The sequence below is a fragment of the Contarinia nasturtii genome, unplaced genomic scaffold (genome assembly GCF_009176525.2).
Source record: "Contarinia nasturtii isolate CC-2019 unplaced genomic scaffold, AAFC_CNas_1.1 Cnas_scaffold_1233, whole genome shotgun sequence".
NCBI lineage: Eukaryota > Metazoa > Arthropoda > Insecta > Diptera > Cecidomyiidae > Contarinia > Contarinia nasturtii.
Window position 1 is genome coordinate 24,763 of NW_022198574.1, and position 16,774 is coordinate 41,536.

Here is a 16,774-nt window from a genome sequence, read left to right on the forward strand (position 1 = left end):
GAATAGAGTCAATACAAAAGCAATTTTTATTTTTTGCACTGAGGAGAATGGCCTGAGAGAGTATTGCTTGATGTAAGGATGAATTTCAAATCACACATCGAGCATGTTGTAGCTAAGGCAAAAATTTTATTGTATGATCTAAGGAGAATGGCCTGGAACGATTTTAGACGGTCAAAATACGAACACAGACTACTATTTCTGCAAATGTATACTCTTGAGGAGAGACACAAGATAGCGCAAGTGCCTTTATTTTCAAAATTATTCACGGAGATATAAAGTCAACTCATGTTTCAAACAGTATAAAATATTATGAATCAGCACATGATACCAAAGCAACACCACTATTTGATTTACCAATTAGAAGAACTGATTACACAATATGAAGCATATGTATTATATGATTACATCATTCAAGGATTTTTATACAAAAAAAAAACATGTCTTACATTCGTAAGATGAACTATTCCGCACTGTGATCCACAACATGCATTTATTACATATCTTTTTCCGTTAATATGAATTCATGAGAAATCTGAATCTGGCATTAATTTTGCGATACAAATAATTTCTGATACATTTTTCAATGCTTATATGATATCGTAAAGACGTAAAACTTTGCACACACAAAAATAACATTCTGAAATCTTGAAGGAATTTTAATACAATTCAGAGATGATTACGCACAAAAATTTCGTTTTCGAGAAAAAAATGCAAAATTTTGTATGGGAGGTACTCCTAAATTGTATTAACATTTCTTTAAATTTTATGAGATTGTAAATTTTGGAAAGAAAATAAGATTCACAAGTTTTTATGGTGATTAAATTACTCCAAACAAACATTTATTGCGTTTTGTTGATTCAAAATTGATCGGATTTTTTTCCCAAAATGTGTAGATACATTATTTTAATTACATTAAAAACTTGTAAATCTCATTTTCTTGCCAAACTACATAAACTCAGCAAATTTGAAGTAATTTCAATGCATATTAGGAGTACTTCCCATACAAAATTTCGTTTTTGAGCGAAAAATCCAAAATTTTGTTCGGGAGGTACCCCTAATGTGCATTGAAATTTCTTCAAACTCTCAGAATGTTATTTTATTGTGAAACGAATAATATGTGCAAAGTTTCAGCTCATTGCAATATCATAAAGGCAGGGCTTCCATACAAAAATTCAAAAATTTTTGTATGAAAAGTGTGTAGAAAATTATTTGGCATTATTTATTGAAAACTAATGTCATATTTGGTTGTCTCGTACAAAAAAAACCCCCAAAACATATTTTTGAGTAATTAATTTTTTGTGAATTGAAATGGGAAACACTTTTATAGTCATTTACTAATTTTTATTTTGTTTTATTACAATTGTTTCGGTATCTCAAAGACACCATCTTCAGACAATGCCGATTTTCAACTAAAACAAAAAATTGTGTGCGACAAGCACACGCGTTAAGAGATAAATAGTTAAAGAGAATTGTATATGCAAATACAATCACAATGATTTTAGTTTAAAGACTAATACATACAAAAAGGGGGGAGATGTTCATGCTAAACTATTTTGTCTCAATTAAAGTGAATAGCGAAGAAAAATGCGGAATTACGTCGCGATTTACATTGTTTTTTCTGTGTAAATAAATTTGCAGGGACTCTATAATATTCAAACGGCTACGATTTGATTCCGATGTAATTAGTTTAAAATTGTTGTCATTAATCCTGTGTTTTTCAGTTTAAATATGTTCAGCAAGGCCGCTTTTGAATGGTTCAATATTCTTAATGCTATTCAAATGTTCTTTAGCTCTTATTTTTAAGCATCTGCAAGTCTGACCTATATAAACACATTGACATGAATCACAATATGCTATGTAAACACCGGGTTTATCAATAATGTCACATTTGTCTTTAGTCGACACTAATAAAGATTTTAATTTTGTGTTACTCTTTGGAACTAAGTAAATATTATCATTTTTTAAAACATTTGATAACAAACTGAAATTTTTGGAATTGTACAGCATACTACAACGTTTTATGTCAGATTTCTCTACGAAGAACGATGAAACAAAATATTTTGATTTTTGTTTTAAATGATTTTTAACTAAACGATCAATAATGGAGACACTATAACCGTTTGTATTGGCGATGCGCATGATTGTATTGCGTTCCGTCTCAAATTTCGTCGGTGATAATGGGATGTTTACGAGTCTGTGTACCATGGAGTTAAACGCAGCATGTTTGTGTGAGTAGTGATGATTTGATTCAACCGGAATGTATCGGTCTGTAGTTGTGTTTTTACGAAAAATATCGAATATAATATTGTTGTTGTTGTCGCGTTCAATCAGCAAATCGAGAAACGGTAATTTTCTGTCTGTCTCTCTCTCGCAAGTAAATTGTATTTCTTTACAAGTTGAGTTAAACATCACTAAGGTATCATCAATTTTTGTCTTATCGACAACAGCAAAACAAACATCCACGTAACGATAGTAAATGGCTGGAAAAAGTGAATTTTTAATTAAATTTTGTTCAACTGTTATCATGAAAAGGTTGCACAAAAATGGACTTAAAGTATGACCCATGGGCAAACCATCTTTTTGCCAATAATAAGTATCTCGAAATTGAAAATATGACTGCTCGATGCTCATTTTGGTTAATTTTATGTCTGAGCACGAAACCATCGTGTCACCAAAATGATTGAAAAATGATCAAAAAAGTAAATTGTATGGATTGTGGGTACTCCATTCGGACCAAAGAAAATTACACCGGTCAACAGATATTGCTCAAAAAATAATCAGCACGTCTCCTAGTAGTCCCACATCAACCTGTAAGGTCAGAATTTGAATTGAATTTTTGGAAGAAGATTTATCAAGTTAACAAATTTTGGCAACACGCCACAGGACACAGGACACAGGACACACAGCGACGCACATTAATATGCCCCAAAATCATCTCCAATCGTGTTTTCTACATTTAATATGCATAGAAAACATGTTTTGGGGTGACTTTAATTTTTTGGCCTAATACAATACCTTTCCTACACTAGGTGTGCGGAAAAGTAAAAGACACAAATTTAGAAAAAAATGCACCAAATATAGCATAGATCACAAACACAATAAGATGAAGACACTTCTATAACAAATCAAATGAAACAAAAAAAACATATCGCGACCTTATTAATGCAGACTATAAACGAATAAATGAGTCGTTTCTTGATGTAGACTGGCATAATTTTTTTGATAAATATTCATTGGAATTAAGACTAAATTATCTAGTCCATTCAATTATTTTGTCAATAATCGAAAAACATGTTCAGTTGAAAACAAAAATCATCAGAAAACAACCGATGTGGTTTAACAAGTCATTGGTGGAGTTGAAGAACAAAGTCAGCAAAGCGTATCGAAATAGAAAATTACTCAACACACTTGAATCAATAAATCAATATAAAGAAATAAGAAGAAAATACAAACGCTGTGCGCGTTCAGCTATGAAAGATTATAGAATTGAGATGGAGAAGCTGTTAGATGATGATCCTAAGAAATTCTTCAAACATGTGAATTGCAAAAGAGGGAAGAGTGATGATCTTCCTCATGAGATGAATTATTTAGATGTAAAGGCAAATGACATATCTGCAATTGCACTTTTTTTTGCAAGACACATCTACAACTACATACAGCTCTTCGGAAGGTGATCTACAATATGACAACACTGAAATACAGAAAATTCGTGATATTTATGCTGAGATATCAACGATTGAAATAACAGAGGAGCTGGTTGGTCAACAAATAGGAATGCTATCGGATGATCTAGTCTGTGGTCCTGATGAAATTCCAAACAAATTCATCAAGCATTGTTTAATATCATTGCAAGAGCCAATCACAATACTATTGAAGTAATCACTTGAAACTGCCACTATCCTGCAGATATGGAGAACGTCATTTGTCAGGCCAGTCTACAAAAAAGGTGATAGAAACAACGTTCAAAATTACCGCGGTGTTGCGTTTCAGTGCATTTTGTCAAAAATTATCGATTCTGGATTCGATCGTCACAAACCATCTCAATCTATATTTGAAGAACATTGTCCACGAAAGTCAGCATGGATTCATCAAGAACAGGTCAACGATATCAAATTTAGTTGAATTTACTACAAAAACGATTATTAAAATGGGAAGGAGACATCACACAGACGCCATCTATTCGAACATTGCCAAGGCTTTTGACTCGGTTGACTTAAAATTACTTATTCGAAAAAAAGACATCATGGGATTGAATGAGCAGCTGTTAAAATGAATCGAATCTTACTTGTCTGGTCGCAAATTGTAAAGATAGCAGATATCAAATCTAACCCAATCAAAGTTACTTCTGGGACGGGTCAAGGATATCCCATTTGGCGCTACTTTGTTCATCATGTTTGTAATTGACCTACCTTTCGTCGTGACCAATTCATGCATACTTTCATTGATGATGATGATACAAAATTTTCAAAATGTATCTCCTCTGCAGATGAATGCATTAATCTTCAAAATGACTTGGATCGTGTAGCGGATTATTATGGACGCAATTTATTAAAATTAAATGTCAACAAAAATAAGATCTTATCATATCATCGGGTATCTCTGCAATATGAATAAGAATACAACATAGGCGGCGTTCAAATTGAAAGAGTCCTTGTAATACTTGGGAGTATTACTTGATGTGCAAATGAATTTCAAATCACACATTGAGCATGTCACAGCTAAAGCCAAATCAGGACTGGCTTGGTTAAAGTTCTACAGCAAGGATTTTATCGACCCATGGACAATTAAACGCCTTTATTTTACATTTGTATTACCAATTATCGAATATGGATCGGAAATATGGAATCCACAATAGTAAACATAATTGTGAAAATTAATCAAAACTGCTTGACGTAAAAATGTAATTATATTGTATTTATTTAAATTATTTTAAATAAACCACCAAGGCAAAGGAACGCTGTTCGGTGCAGTTATTATTATTATTAAATGATGAACGCCTTATAAATAAAATGTCTTACCTCAACAAAGTGACTCTGTATTCTAATTCGAATGATGAAGCTTATTTCCATCAAATATTTTGCCGATCGAAATGTTGTTGGAATATTCACAGTAAATTTTATCAGCACTCTGTTATTTCGTATTTAAAACAAAAATGAATGCAAAATCAACTGTGCGAATATATCCATTCCATGTGTTCCGAACACATAATACCGTTGCTGAAATGACAATAAAAATAATTTTCTAAAGCGTTCTTCTGCGGAGTTATAAATTAAATTAAGCAAATCTCTTTCCGAATAAATTGTCTATTTTTTTTATTTGATTTATATTATGTTATATTATTATTGGAAGTTACTTGAACAACCATTGGTATTCGTAAATTTGAATGGAAATTATACACATAATCACCGTTCTATTTGACACTAAAAACGTTACATTTTGTTTGTTGTTTTAAATATAGATATCTACTGATAAAAACTTTTATTTCGGTATAAAAAACTACAAAAAAAATAACAGTAATTTTTTTTTTTTGAAAGCTGATATTATTATTATTACATGTTGAATTCCTCCATACTTTGTAGCTCGTTAGAAATTTTACGGCAAATTCTGGCCAAATAAAATTCCAAGGAATTTTCGTCTTCCCATTCAAATATGGTCAAACATTCACTCAATAATTTTTTCGCCTCCATAATGTGCTGACCACGATTTGCTACTGATGCCGAATTTTTCTTTATGATTGCACCAATTGATGTATAAATTTCATAGATTAACATCGCACGGGCACGATTCAAGCCCGGTTGTAAAATAGATACTACATTCAAAACTTCTCGACAAAGTGCAATTTTCCGATCCAAGCACTCAAAAACGACAGCATCATTATCAATTTGATTACTGAGATGCCAACCGTACATATCGATTAGATTTTCTTTCAGAGAGATTAGTAGAAAATGGTTTGAATGCAAAATTTTGCTGTACTTCGTGAAAACATTTTCACACAATTTAATATTTTCAATTGTTGTTTCAATTTCCTGTAATTGCGCTATTTCGCCATCGATTGTTTTTATCAACGATTGAACGGCTGAACCGGGTGTCATGAATGAACATTTCTGACATTTATATTCGGCAGTTTCGTCTTTCAAAAAAAAAATATATAAATTCCTTGATTACAAATTATTATTCTAATAATAAACATACCGAGTGGATTTGTCGGAAGAATAACGCCATCTTCACATTTCTTACACAACAGAGAACTAAAATTGGTACCCAATTCAGATGCATCAGTGCATCTTTCACATTTACAAATGAAAAATTTTCCTTTCTTCAAATTATTTTGCCTTTCACGAGTACCTGATCAGAAGAAAAGAATGGAAAAAATGGAAATTAATCAATGCGTAATGGATCAGGAATTTTTAAGTAAGTATGCCTCACGAGTACCGCTTAGTATGTGAGTGTATGTTGTTAAAAGTTCTTCTCCTTCTTTTACATTAATACTGGTCCGCATTACAAGCCTAAAAATAAAACATAATTAAAATAGAAGATAGTTTTTTAATAATAAAATGAAGCTCACTTGTAGTCTTTGCTGGGTAAAATTGAATGCGTTGTATTTGGAACACATGAATGTGCGAGTACAGCTGCATTTGGATAAATGCCACGAACTTTATGACCTGCGAGTGGAAATGAATCGTTGCGGCGAAAGAGTAGCTCTTATTTTTCTCCAAATAATACTGCAACATGAAGTTTTTTATGAATAGTTTATTTGTTGTATTACAACAAATAAACCATGTGAAAAAAACTTCATGTTGCAGTATTATTTGGAGAAAAATAAGAGCTACTGTTTCGCCGCAACGATTCAAATAAAGTAAGTGCATATAATGGAAGTGATTGAAAAAAAATTCAACTGTATTACCTTTTGCTGTTCGTGCCTCGAATGCATTCACTTCTAGTATTCCACATGCTTGTTGTATTAAATCTTCTGAGAAACGATCCTTGAGTTTCAAGGGCCCTTGTAAATATCCAACAACCTGAAAATGACAACGCAAAACTTAGGGCACAATTGGACGAAAATCGAATGGAATTACGTTTATTTTGTCAGCATTCCAAATTTTCGAGTTTTTTCGTATTTCAGAATGGAATTCCATTTTTGAGATTTCATTCTTCCATCTCTCAGCATTAACTTCTTTTTCCAAACAGATTCTATAAAAAACAGATAAATTAGATTTTCATGAGACCGCCCGTGAGCTCTGGAAAATTTTACTCACCTCAATGGCGTAATGCAATCCAACTGCAAACATATTTGATGAGGTGTTGAAAGGTTATGGAATTTAACTTTATTCTGAACAAACAATTCACATTCTTTCGAATGATTTTTTCTTGATGAGTTCAATTTGCATTCATCGCACATCGGCCAACCGCACTTATTACATCTTGTTCCGTAAATGGTTCCATCGACTGGCGCATAGCACTCTAAACAAATTGCTGTGGAATCTGGATTTGGCCCTATAACAAATGGAGCTTCTTCAAACACTACTGATCCGGCCGTCAATGCTTTGGTTGCTGTTGCATATCGACCCACTATTTTTTTTTCTTTAATTTGAAAAGAAATCATTTTTTTACAATTTTTTTCCTTTAAAATTGATTGAAAAAGATTGTATTCTTGCGTCAATACAATTTGAACTCAATTTGAGTATTAAAATCACATTCGACGAATAAAAATCTATTTTTGATTTTTTTGCGCTCACACATTTCTACGCATGCTCAGTAAACCTCTGTCAATGTAAAATAATCAAAACCAAATGCAAGCAAAATTCAAACTGATTGGGCCGTATTTGGTTTGTGAATAATTTTTCAAAAATAATTTCTTTTAATATCACAAATTGGCTGAAAAAATATAAGAAAACCCATAATTTGATTTTACTGATTTAAAAAAAACCAACGATTGGGATATCAAAATTTTAAATGTTGTTTGGCTTATTTGTTTTGATTAAATCACGATGAAAAATGAAAGAAGAAAAATGTATTCGAAAAATATGTAGAAATCTGTAAGATAATTTTCAAATAAAAGATTTCTATAATTCTTAAAACATGTTTAGGCGGTGGTCAAATAGAAACGATTCCCTGTTCTCGTAGTGAACGAACCCCAAAAAATTTAATTGGAATACTCCGAACAACTGTCAAAGAGTTATAAGTCAGTTCAGATATTCGAAATTTTGTTTAACGAAAGAAAAAAACCAATCAAAAATTTAAAGAATCAAAGGAAATTATTTATTGAAGTAAAAATGTCATCAGAAAGTCTTCGTAAAGCACTTTTTGCCGTGGCAATCAATAAGAAAAGTGACAAAGTTCAGCAAAAAATTCAACAACAAGTCAATTTGACTCTTAATGAATGGGGGTAATTTGAATTTCTTCGATTCTTTTTCCATTATCATCATTCACATAAATTCTATGATATGCAATATGTCCATTGTTTTCTTTTCTGATTCTCCTCCAGAGCTATATTACATGGTTACGTGAATATTACATCTCAATTAACACAAGTAAATAAATTAGCAGAACAACAAGAACATATTACATGTGTTCGTAAAACACTAAAAGAATGCACCGATCTAGCAAAAGCTGGTACAGAAACATTTGAAAAAATTTGGCGTTTAGTTGAATTATCGCTGCCAATTTCAACAATGGATCACAACTGGATGAAAAGTGTTTTAAAACACAATAAGTTGCTGATCGAAATTAGGGAATCACTGTCATCGCTGCTACTGTTCTCATCAAATCGAGAGGTCATTGAAGTCGTTCAAAAAATGATGCTTCAAATCACCGAGGTACAATCAAGAATCAATGTTTTGTCAACAAAAGTTCGGGAAAGTGTGGCAGAAATGTTCCGACTTCGGTCCGAAAGTTTCAGCCGTTTGGAGGAATTGGATATTGACGAAGAGGAAGAAGATGCAAAGGAATGATACGATTTTTATTAACTATACGTAGCATTTTTGGATTTTTTTTTATAATTAAATAAATACAATTCAATGAGAAAAAAAAGAATTTTATATTTTCTAAATGTAATATACAATAAAAAATATTCATATACTCAGTATGTGTTGCTTAACTGTCAAAAAATTTCATTACCTAGAGTTGATCAGAATAAAAGAATGGAAAAATGGAAATAAATCAATGCGTAATGGAACTTAATAGAAATTGAAATTATAAAAAAAAGTATATACTTTAGTTAAGTAAAGTACGTTAAGTAAAGAAAATAAATGACCACAACAACAACATTGCTTAAATTTAAGATTTCATTGAAGCAGTAGAAGTGTTGAGATCGTTGGTCACTGTGAAAAGAGAATTGTGTAAACTGTGAAAACTAATATGCTTACTATTTCTAGTACTTGTTAGCATCGTCCACTACTATCGTTCGCGTAGACGTCCGTGCTTGTATTTTTGATTGTTGATTTTAATTGATGTAAGTTGAGTAAGATGATTTTGGGGCATATTAATGTGCGTCGCTTTCTGTGATGTGTCCAGTGTCCTGTGTCCTGTGTCCTGTGTCCTGTGTCCTGTGTCCTGTGTCCTGTGTCCTGTGTCCTGTGGCGTGTTGCTAAAATTTGTTAACTCGATAAATCTTCTTCCAAAAACTCAATTCAAATTCTGACTTTGCAGGATGATTTGGGACTACTAGGAGACGTGCTGATTAGTTTTTGAGCAATATCTGTTGACCGGTGTAATTTTTTTTGGTCCGAATGGAGTACCCACAATCCATACATTTTACTTTTTTGATTATTTTTCAACCATTTTGGTGACATGATGGTTTCGTGCTCAGACATGAAATTCAAAATCTGATTTTTCGGGATGATTGGGCATGACGAGGAATAGATCTGGTCAAATTTTCAACGACATTGATTGATCGGTGTAAAACTTTCAATTTGAAAGCTGAAAGAATGTGTAGTGGGGGGTTTTTGGCATGAGAAACCCGAATCTGATGTTAGTTTTAGGATGCAATCAATTTTTCACAGACTTTTTAACAAAAATCCACAAAAAATTTCATTTTTGTATGAAAGACTTGCCTTTGTGGTACCGTAATGATGTGAAACTTTGAAAAGGCTATATTTTTGATTGAAATTTCTTTAAACTTGGTGTGATTATTTATTTTGATAAGAAAATAATATTCACGAGTTTTCACGGTAATTTAAGTTACTGCAACCATACATAGACCATCATTTCAGTTTATTCCCAAAATTTCGGTTCCACGCGGAAAAGTCAGCTTGCGTTCGTAAGCCTCTTTATTTTCATAGCGATTTATTACTCAATTTGTACTCACAGAAAATATAGAGTAAGGTGGGGTAATGTGTACCACTTTTTTGTTTAGTCCCATAAAAATATAAAAAAATTGAATATTTGAACAACTGATGGCTCTATTCTGTAGAGAGAGGAAAATTCTAAATATCTGTAAGGGCAGATCTTCATAATTTTGGTTTTTTCATATTTTTTTTCACATTTTCAAAAATGAAGATTTTTGGACTTTTTTCAAAAGGTGGGGTAATGTGTACCAACATTAAAATTTGATAATAAAAATCATAAATATCCACAAAAATCGTCTTAAATGTTCAATTTAGGCTTTTTGAAGACTAATCAACGAAGATATGACAAAAAAAATATGTTCACTTTCATGTAATCGGCCCCCGAGGGGGAGGGGTACGATTATTTTTTCCGATGCCGAATTGAGGTTTTTGGTGTGGAAATACGTCCTTGAAGAAGGTGTCATTTTTAGGGTAACTTTTGATGCTCCAGCGATTGGCGCCGTTACTTTTCGACCCTGACACTCCCCCACCCCTTTATAATGTCTTTTTTTGCCTCCCAACTTTGGAGTGGAAAAAACACCCAAAATCCCAATCACACTCAAGGTATTTCTCAGTCCTCTTTCAATTTGTATCATTAGTTTTGACCCCCTTAACCCCGTATGAGATTGTTCTGGTTTGAAACTTCCGACTCTTTCCGACGATTTAAGGTCCCTGTGGTTGGAATACCCTGTGGTGGTTGGTGGGGGTAGTTGGAGGGCAGCTGACCCAAAACGTTTTTCTCATCATTTTGAATAACTTTGTAGTACATAATTTTTTTTCTTCGAGAGTAAATCAGTATATTGGAAATATTTAAAATCAATTGAAATCATTTCAAATAATTTTGAATCACATTGAATAATTTCAAATCACCACGTGACATTTTGTGTGAAACTTTGCAGTGAAGTTGACTGTCGATGTTTACATGAATATCGTATGCAAAAATATCAAAAATTAAAAAATGCAATGAGATTTATTATTGTCTGATTATATTTTTTAAATGCAATATCCTTTAACGGCATACTTGAATTTTTTGATACTAAAAAAATGTTCTATAAAAAATAGGTATCGAAGTGGAGTTTGATGTTTTGACTTTTTAATTCAGTAATAAGTTGTCAAACAAATTCAAATCAACTCAAATAAATCCAAATAACAATGAATCATATAAATCGTGTCTTCCCCTAGGGCAAACTGCTGGACAAGTGTCACCATTTACCTCACATATTTGGATTCACCATGAAAACCTACCTCACTTTTTCAAACAGTAAAAATTGATCCAAGGAATCCCGAAACCCAAAAAAAGTCATTTGATTTTTGATAACACTTTTATAAGGGTTTATGTTACGACGAATGTTAACAAACATGATGAACAGCGTAGCGCCAATGGGATATCCTTGACCCGTCGTAGAAGTAACTTGTAGTGGGTCAGATTTGGTATCTGCTATCTTTACAATTTGTGTGCGACCAGACAAGTAAGATTTGATCCATTTTAACAGGTGCTCATTCAATCCCATAATGTCTAGTTTTTTAATAAGTAAATTTAAGTTAACCAAAGCCATAGAATACTCAGCCATAGAATACTCAGCCATAGACTAGTGGTTAGCGTGCCAGGTTTGTGAGCATGAGGACACGAGTTCGATTCTCGGTCAAATTTCGTCACAACGTGTGCACAACGAATAATCGGTTCAGCATAGACACACGTTAAATGGAGTGCCTTTACGTTAGGTTGGTGTCTTGGATATGTCAAAACCGTAAAAAGGTAGTGCTGAACTATTGGTGAATATACCGGTAAATCAGTGGTGGTAGTATTCCTACATTGAATAGAGGAACCCAACGCCATCTGGAGTATGGTAGAGTTATGAGTGTTCACAACAACTGCAGTGAGTTGGGTCCTAAGTGAAGCAATGGTCTAGGTCCTGCCGAGCAGCTATGGTCACAGAAGGGCCCTGCCGAACAGCAAGGGCTGCTGAAGACCATGCTGAACAGCAAGGGCGAATGTGCCGAACAGATGGAACCCCAGCAGTCTAGTAGCATCATAACTCAAACGGGCGTCTTGCAATAGGTAAATTAACCTGAGCAACGAGAAACTATGGATATTACTGAAAAGTTGACCTAGTATGCTCCCCGTACAAATCCAATAATCCAATAATCCAAGTTAACCAAAAAGTCAAGAGCCTTTGCAATGTCCAAAAAGATGGCGTCTGTTTGATGTCTCGTTCCCATGTTAATAATAATCGTTTTTGATGTAAATTCTACTAAATTTGTTATCGTTGACCTGTTTTTGATGAATCCATGTTGACTTTCGTGGAAGATGTTCTTTAATTATAGATTTACCAGTCATATTTGCTGTGCGTCTCAAACAACCAACCGCGTGGCACTGGCAACGGTTGTTGTAGCCGTCCTCGTTGCACTCGTTGCCGCTGTTGCCGTTGTTGCCCACCTCATGTATGTCTAGTTTCATGTTCGCACATGCACAAAGCCGGTAACGGTATGTTGTTTTGCTCGAATTGGAAAACAATCGAACATATTGTTAACATTATTGCGTATTGACAGCATTCGTTGTGCATTGGTGAGTGTGTATCTTAACATTTAAATCCTTTTGCAATTCAAACGCAGTTTTCTGGTTCTTCGTAGCGACAAACTTTACACATCTTGTTTTCAATGACTGGCTAAAATAAAACGTACAATGTTGTCGCTGTTACGTTGCTCCGATGCTGTTGTGTGAACACCGGCTCATCTCTCTACTACATACCAAACCTCAAATTTTTGTCAGCAATGTGTTTCAAATTTTTGTCAACAAGCTTTGATGTCATTATTTATGTTTGTTTTGCATTTTCACTTTGACGTAGAAACATATGGTTACATACAAATGTCAATGTTTAAATTGACAATGTTCGAATACAGCATGTTTCATATATGTACGAATCAATAAGTAATGGAACAGAATGGAAAATGAATCGAGGGAATGGATCAGGAATTGTGGAGTAATGGAATAGTTTTTGTGCATTATTCAACAATTCCTGATGCATTCCTTCGTTTCATTTCCATTCTGTTCCATTACTTATTTTTCCATTCCTCCATTCCTTTCTTCTGATCAACCCTATGTAATTCCATACGCTTCCAGTCCTACACATACACACACAATCGGTTTGAAGCAAAGTGTAGTGTTTGACAACAAAATGAAACACAAAAAAACCTTTTATAGTGTATATTTAGAAACAAAGTCAATGAAAAAAGTCGCTTTGTAGTACACACATAAAATTCTTAGCTTTCGAATTATTTTCTCTATTTGCTTTGATTAAATTTTTGTTTTGTGAATTCACTCAAAAAAATTATGTCATCCAGAGCATTTGCCCAGAAATTATCTAAGTAATTTTATTTAAATAAATTTTAATTATTTTTAAGGCGTCGATATTGTGTTTACAGCTTGACCAAATCGATATATTTTATTGATATGGTAATGTCCAATGGTATGAAAAATATTGGCAAACTAATTTATTAACTATTGGAAGTCTATTGGTAAAAATTTGAATATTTTGTATAATATGTTATTAGAATGTTATTGGGAGTCAAGCTTAATATGATGATTTTCAGTTGAAAATTATTTTTAATCCAATCTTTTCACTTTTATAGACATCAAGCAAGCGATGTGCGGAAAAATGTTGCCAATTTTCACTTAAATGGTAAAAAAAATATTGAATATACAGCGGAAAGAATTGTACTGAACTTGTATTTTTCTTCTTATTTTTCAATAGCAAAAAGTGAAAGCTGCAGTTCTGCTGGTTCGGCTGGTTCATCATCGGTATGGTTCTTTTTGTATTTAAATTAAATTTTAAATTTACGACACCTCAAAAACATGTTTTCTGGACGTTTCTGAGGTCAGAGAACCCGAATCAGGCCGTTTTGAGCATGGTTGTTGTGGATCTGTTCCATCGATTATTTTAACCCCCAAAAAAGTTATTTAAAATCTGACTGTATAGGATGATTGGGGGCGCGAGGAAAAGAAATCATTGGATTTTGAGCGAATTTGGTTGATGGAAAAAAATTTCATGCCTGGAGTGATACCTATGAAAAAGAGTCCAATTTTCGTCCAAAAGTCATACTTAATGTAGTCATACTTAAACACTCAAAAATATGTATTGGGGGGTTTTTTGGCACGAAAAAACCAAATCCGAGGTTAGTTTTGAGATACAATAAATTTTTGATACAGTTTCCTTGAAAAAATCACAAAAAAATTGAATTTTTGTATGGGAGCCATGCCTGTATGCTACTTTAATGACGTGAAACTTTGCACAGACTATTTCTTACATAAAAAAATAACATTATGAAAGTTTGAAGAGATTTTAATCAAAATTGGGGGTACGTCCCATACAAAAATATTATGACTTTTGGCTCAAAAACGAATATTTTGTAAGGAAGGTACTGCTAATTTACGTTGAAATTTCTCCAAACTCTCCGAATGTTATTTTTTGGCGAAAAAAATAACCAGTACAAAGTTTGACGTCCTTACGATACCATACAGGCATAATATCCATACAAAAATCCAAATTTTTTGTGACTTCTGTATGAAAAGTGTTTCAAAAATAATTTTTATGGTAAAATTAACGTCAGACATATTACTTTTCCGCACACCCAGTGTGTAAGGTAAAGTATTGGAATCGGTCGAAAAATTACCACCCATCTAAAATGTGTTTTCTGGGTGTTTTTGGGGCCAGGGAACACGAATCTAGCGTTTTTTCGATGGCCGAATGTATGTGCGTACCCTGTACGCTGTACGCAAAAATTTGTTAACACGAAAATGATATTTAATGTATTCTTAAACACTCAAAAATATGTATTGGGGTATATACATATGTATGTACACGTAAAAACATGACGTTAGTTTTGCGATACAAATAATTTTCGACACACTTTTCATACAAAAATTTCAAAAAATTTGGATTTTTGTATGAAAGCCATGCCTGTATGATATCGTAATGAGCTGAAACTTTGCATAGGTTATTTTTTTCACACAAAAATAACATTCCGAGGGTTTGAAGAGATTTCAATGGATAGTAGGGGTACCTTCCGAGCAAAATTTTGGATTTTTTGCTCAAAAACGAAAATGTTGTATGGAAAGTACCACTGAATGTTAGCTTTTTGTGAAAAAAATAAAATCTGAAAATTTTCACATGATAACGATATCATACAGGCATTGAAAAGTCTATCAAAATTATTTGTATCGCAAAATTTATATCAGATTCAGTTTTCTCATGAAATCACATTTACGGTAAAAGATACGTTATAAATGCATGTTGTGGATCACAGTGCGGAAAAGTTCATCTTACGGATGTAAGACATTTTATTTTTTTCTAACATATGAATCGTTGCGGCGAAAGAGTAGCTCTTATTTTTCTCCAAATAATACTGCAACATAAAGTTTTTTATGAATAGTTTATTTGTTGTATTACAACAAATAAACCGTGTGAAAAAAACTTCATGTTGCACTATTATTTGGAGAAAAATAACAGCTACTGTTTCGCCGCAACGATTCATATGTCCATGAAGTCTTGACAGTAAATTCAGATGTTCGCCATTTGAACAACAAACATACAATATAAAATTCTTTTTTATTGGTATAAACCTTCATTAATGGGCTACGAATAGCACATTCACCTTACACTGAACGGGCCATTGTCTTCGATTTTTCTCAGTATGCGTCGAACCTTCAAAATCATGCTTTGGCGGACCAATATGTCGATTTCTTTCAACTTTCTCTCGAACCTTCCCGCTAATTGTTGCTTGTTTCAAGTATTTTGGACCTTCGCCTATAACTTACATCCAAAAACAGACGAGAAATAATTAATTTGGTGTCTTTTTGTGAAGTTAAACAGATGGTCCTTTGTTCACGGAAATGTCATATTTTAAGAAGTGAGCCATTATTGTGGTTTTTTCCGCTTGCAAACCAAAATTTTGTGTTAAATCAGATAGTTCTCAATGAGTTCTATCGATTTCAACAACAATTGGTTGATAATGGAGCATGTAATGGAGGTTTTACCTTACGTTTCAGCACCAAATTCTCGAATATTGGCTCTAAAACACCTTCCAAAGAAGATCCTACCATACAAACACGCCTTCATCAAAGTTCGGTTTGTCGACGTCTCTAGCCTTATATAGTAGTGCCCTAACATAATCAATGCAAAAGAAACCACTTGCACTTGATTCGTGGTTCGACATAGCGATGAATGTTTCACTGTCCAAAATGATGAATTTTTCAGTGAGGTGAAGTAAATACCTAACCAGTAATAGTACCATGGTGTGACTCGCCGATTTAGATGGACATATGTCCATTGGATAGAATGTGCGGAGAAAATAAGTTTGTGAAAATTAGGGGTGCGGAGTCGGGGTATTAAGGGCAGGGGGGCACCCCCATTGTCAAAACTTCATCGGATCAAAAAATAATGTACTACAAA

At 33.2% G+C, this 16,774-nt stretch overlaps 2 protein-coding genes and 1 long non-coding RNA gene across 4 annotated transcripts; 2 read left to right on the forward strand and 1 right to left on the reverse strand.

Moving 5' to 3' along the window:
- Positions 1-5,295: 5,295 nt before the first annotated feature.
- Positions 5,296-7,796, reverse strand: LOC116344945 (SET domain-containing protein SmydA-8-like). Of its 2 annotated transcripts, none has more exons than XM_031773802.1 (7): positions 7,257-7,796; positions 7,077-7,191; positions 6,905-7,019; positions 6,566-6,662; positions 6,427-6,506; positions 6,193-6,345; positions 5,296-6,130 (listed from the first exon to the last, which is right to left on the reverse strand). In XM_031773802.1, the coding sequence occupies exons 1-7, from the start codon at positions 7,601-7,603 to the stop codon at positions 5,550-5,552; spliced, it is 1,488 nt and encodes a 495-aa protein (XP_031629662.1). In that variant the 5' UTR covers positions 7,604-7,796; the 3' UTR covers positions 5,296-5,549. The 2 variants fall into 2 exon arrangements, with proteins under 2 accessions (XP_031629662.1, XP_031629663.1); XM_031773803.1 differs by having other exon boundaries at positions 6,433-6,506; positions 7,257-7,791.
- Positions 7,797-8,161: 365 nt separating this feature from the next.
- LOC116344946 lies at positions 8,162-9,044 on the forward strand. The gene is made up of 2 exons (XM_031773805.1): positions 8,162-8,386; positions 8,486-9,044. The coding sequence occupies exons 1-2, from the start codon at positions 8,274-8,276 to the stop codon at positions 8,949-8,951; spliced, it is 579 nt and encodes a 192-aa protein (XP_031629665.1). The 5' UTR covers positions 8,162-8,273; the 3' UTR covers positions 8,952-9,044.
- Positions 9,045-13,459: 4,415 nt separating this feature from the next.
- On the forward strand, positions 13,460-14,165 carry LOC116344949. Its single transcript, XR_004201471.1, has 3 exons — positions 13,460-13,691; positions 13,956-14,005; positions 14,078-14,165. It is a non-coding gene; the product is annotated as an uncharacterized LOC116344949 (long non-coding RNA).
- The last annotated feature ends 2,609 nt before the right edge of the window (positions 14,166-16,774 follow it).

What these genes read in the sequence shown, in the direction of transcription:
- LOC116344945 (XM_031773802.1), bottom strand. Translation starts at nt 7,603, where the DNA reads ATGATTTCTTTTCAAATTAAAGAAAAAAAAATAGTGGGTCGATATGCA. An exon ending in GGAATGCTGACAAAATAAAC is followed by an intron (nt 7,020 to 7,076) that starts GTAATTCCATTC and finishes TGTCATTTTCAG; the next exon opens with GTTGTTGGATATTTACAAGG. An exon ending in TCACATACTAAGCGGTACTC is followed by an intron (nt 6,346 to 6,426) that starts GTGAGGCATACT and finishes TCTTCTGATCAG; the next exon opens with GTACTCGTGAAAGGCAAAAT.
- LOC116344946 (XM_031773805.1), top strand. Translation starts at nt 8,274, where the DNA reads ATGTCATCAGAAAGTCTTCGTAAAGCACTTTTTGCCGTGGCAATCAAT. An exon ending in TTGACTCTTAATGAATGGGG is followed by an intron (nt 8,387 to 8,485) that starts GTAATTTGAATT and finishes ATTCTCCTCCAG; the next exon opens with AGCTATATTACATGGTTACG.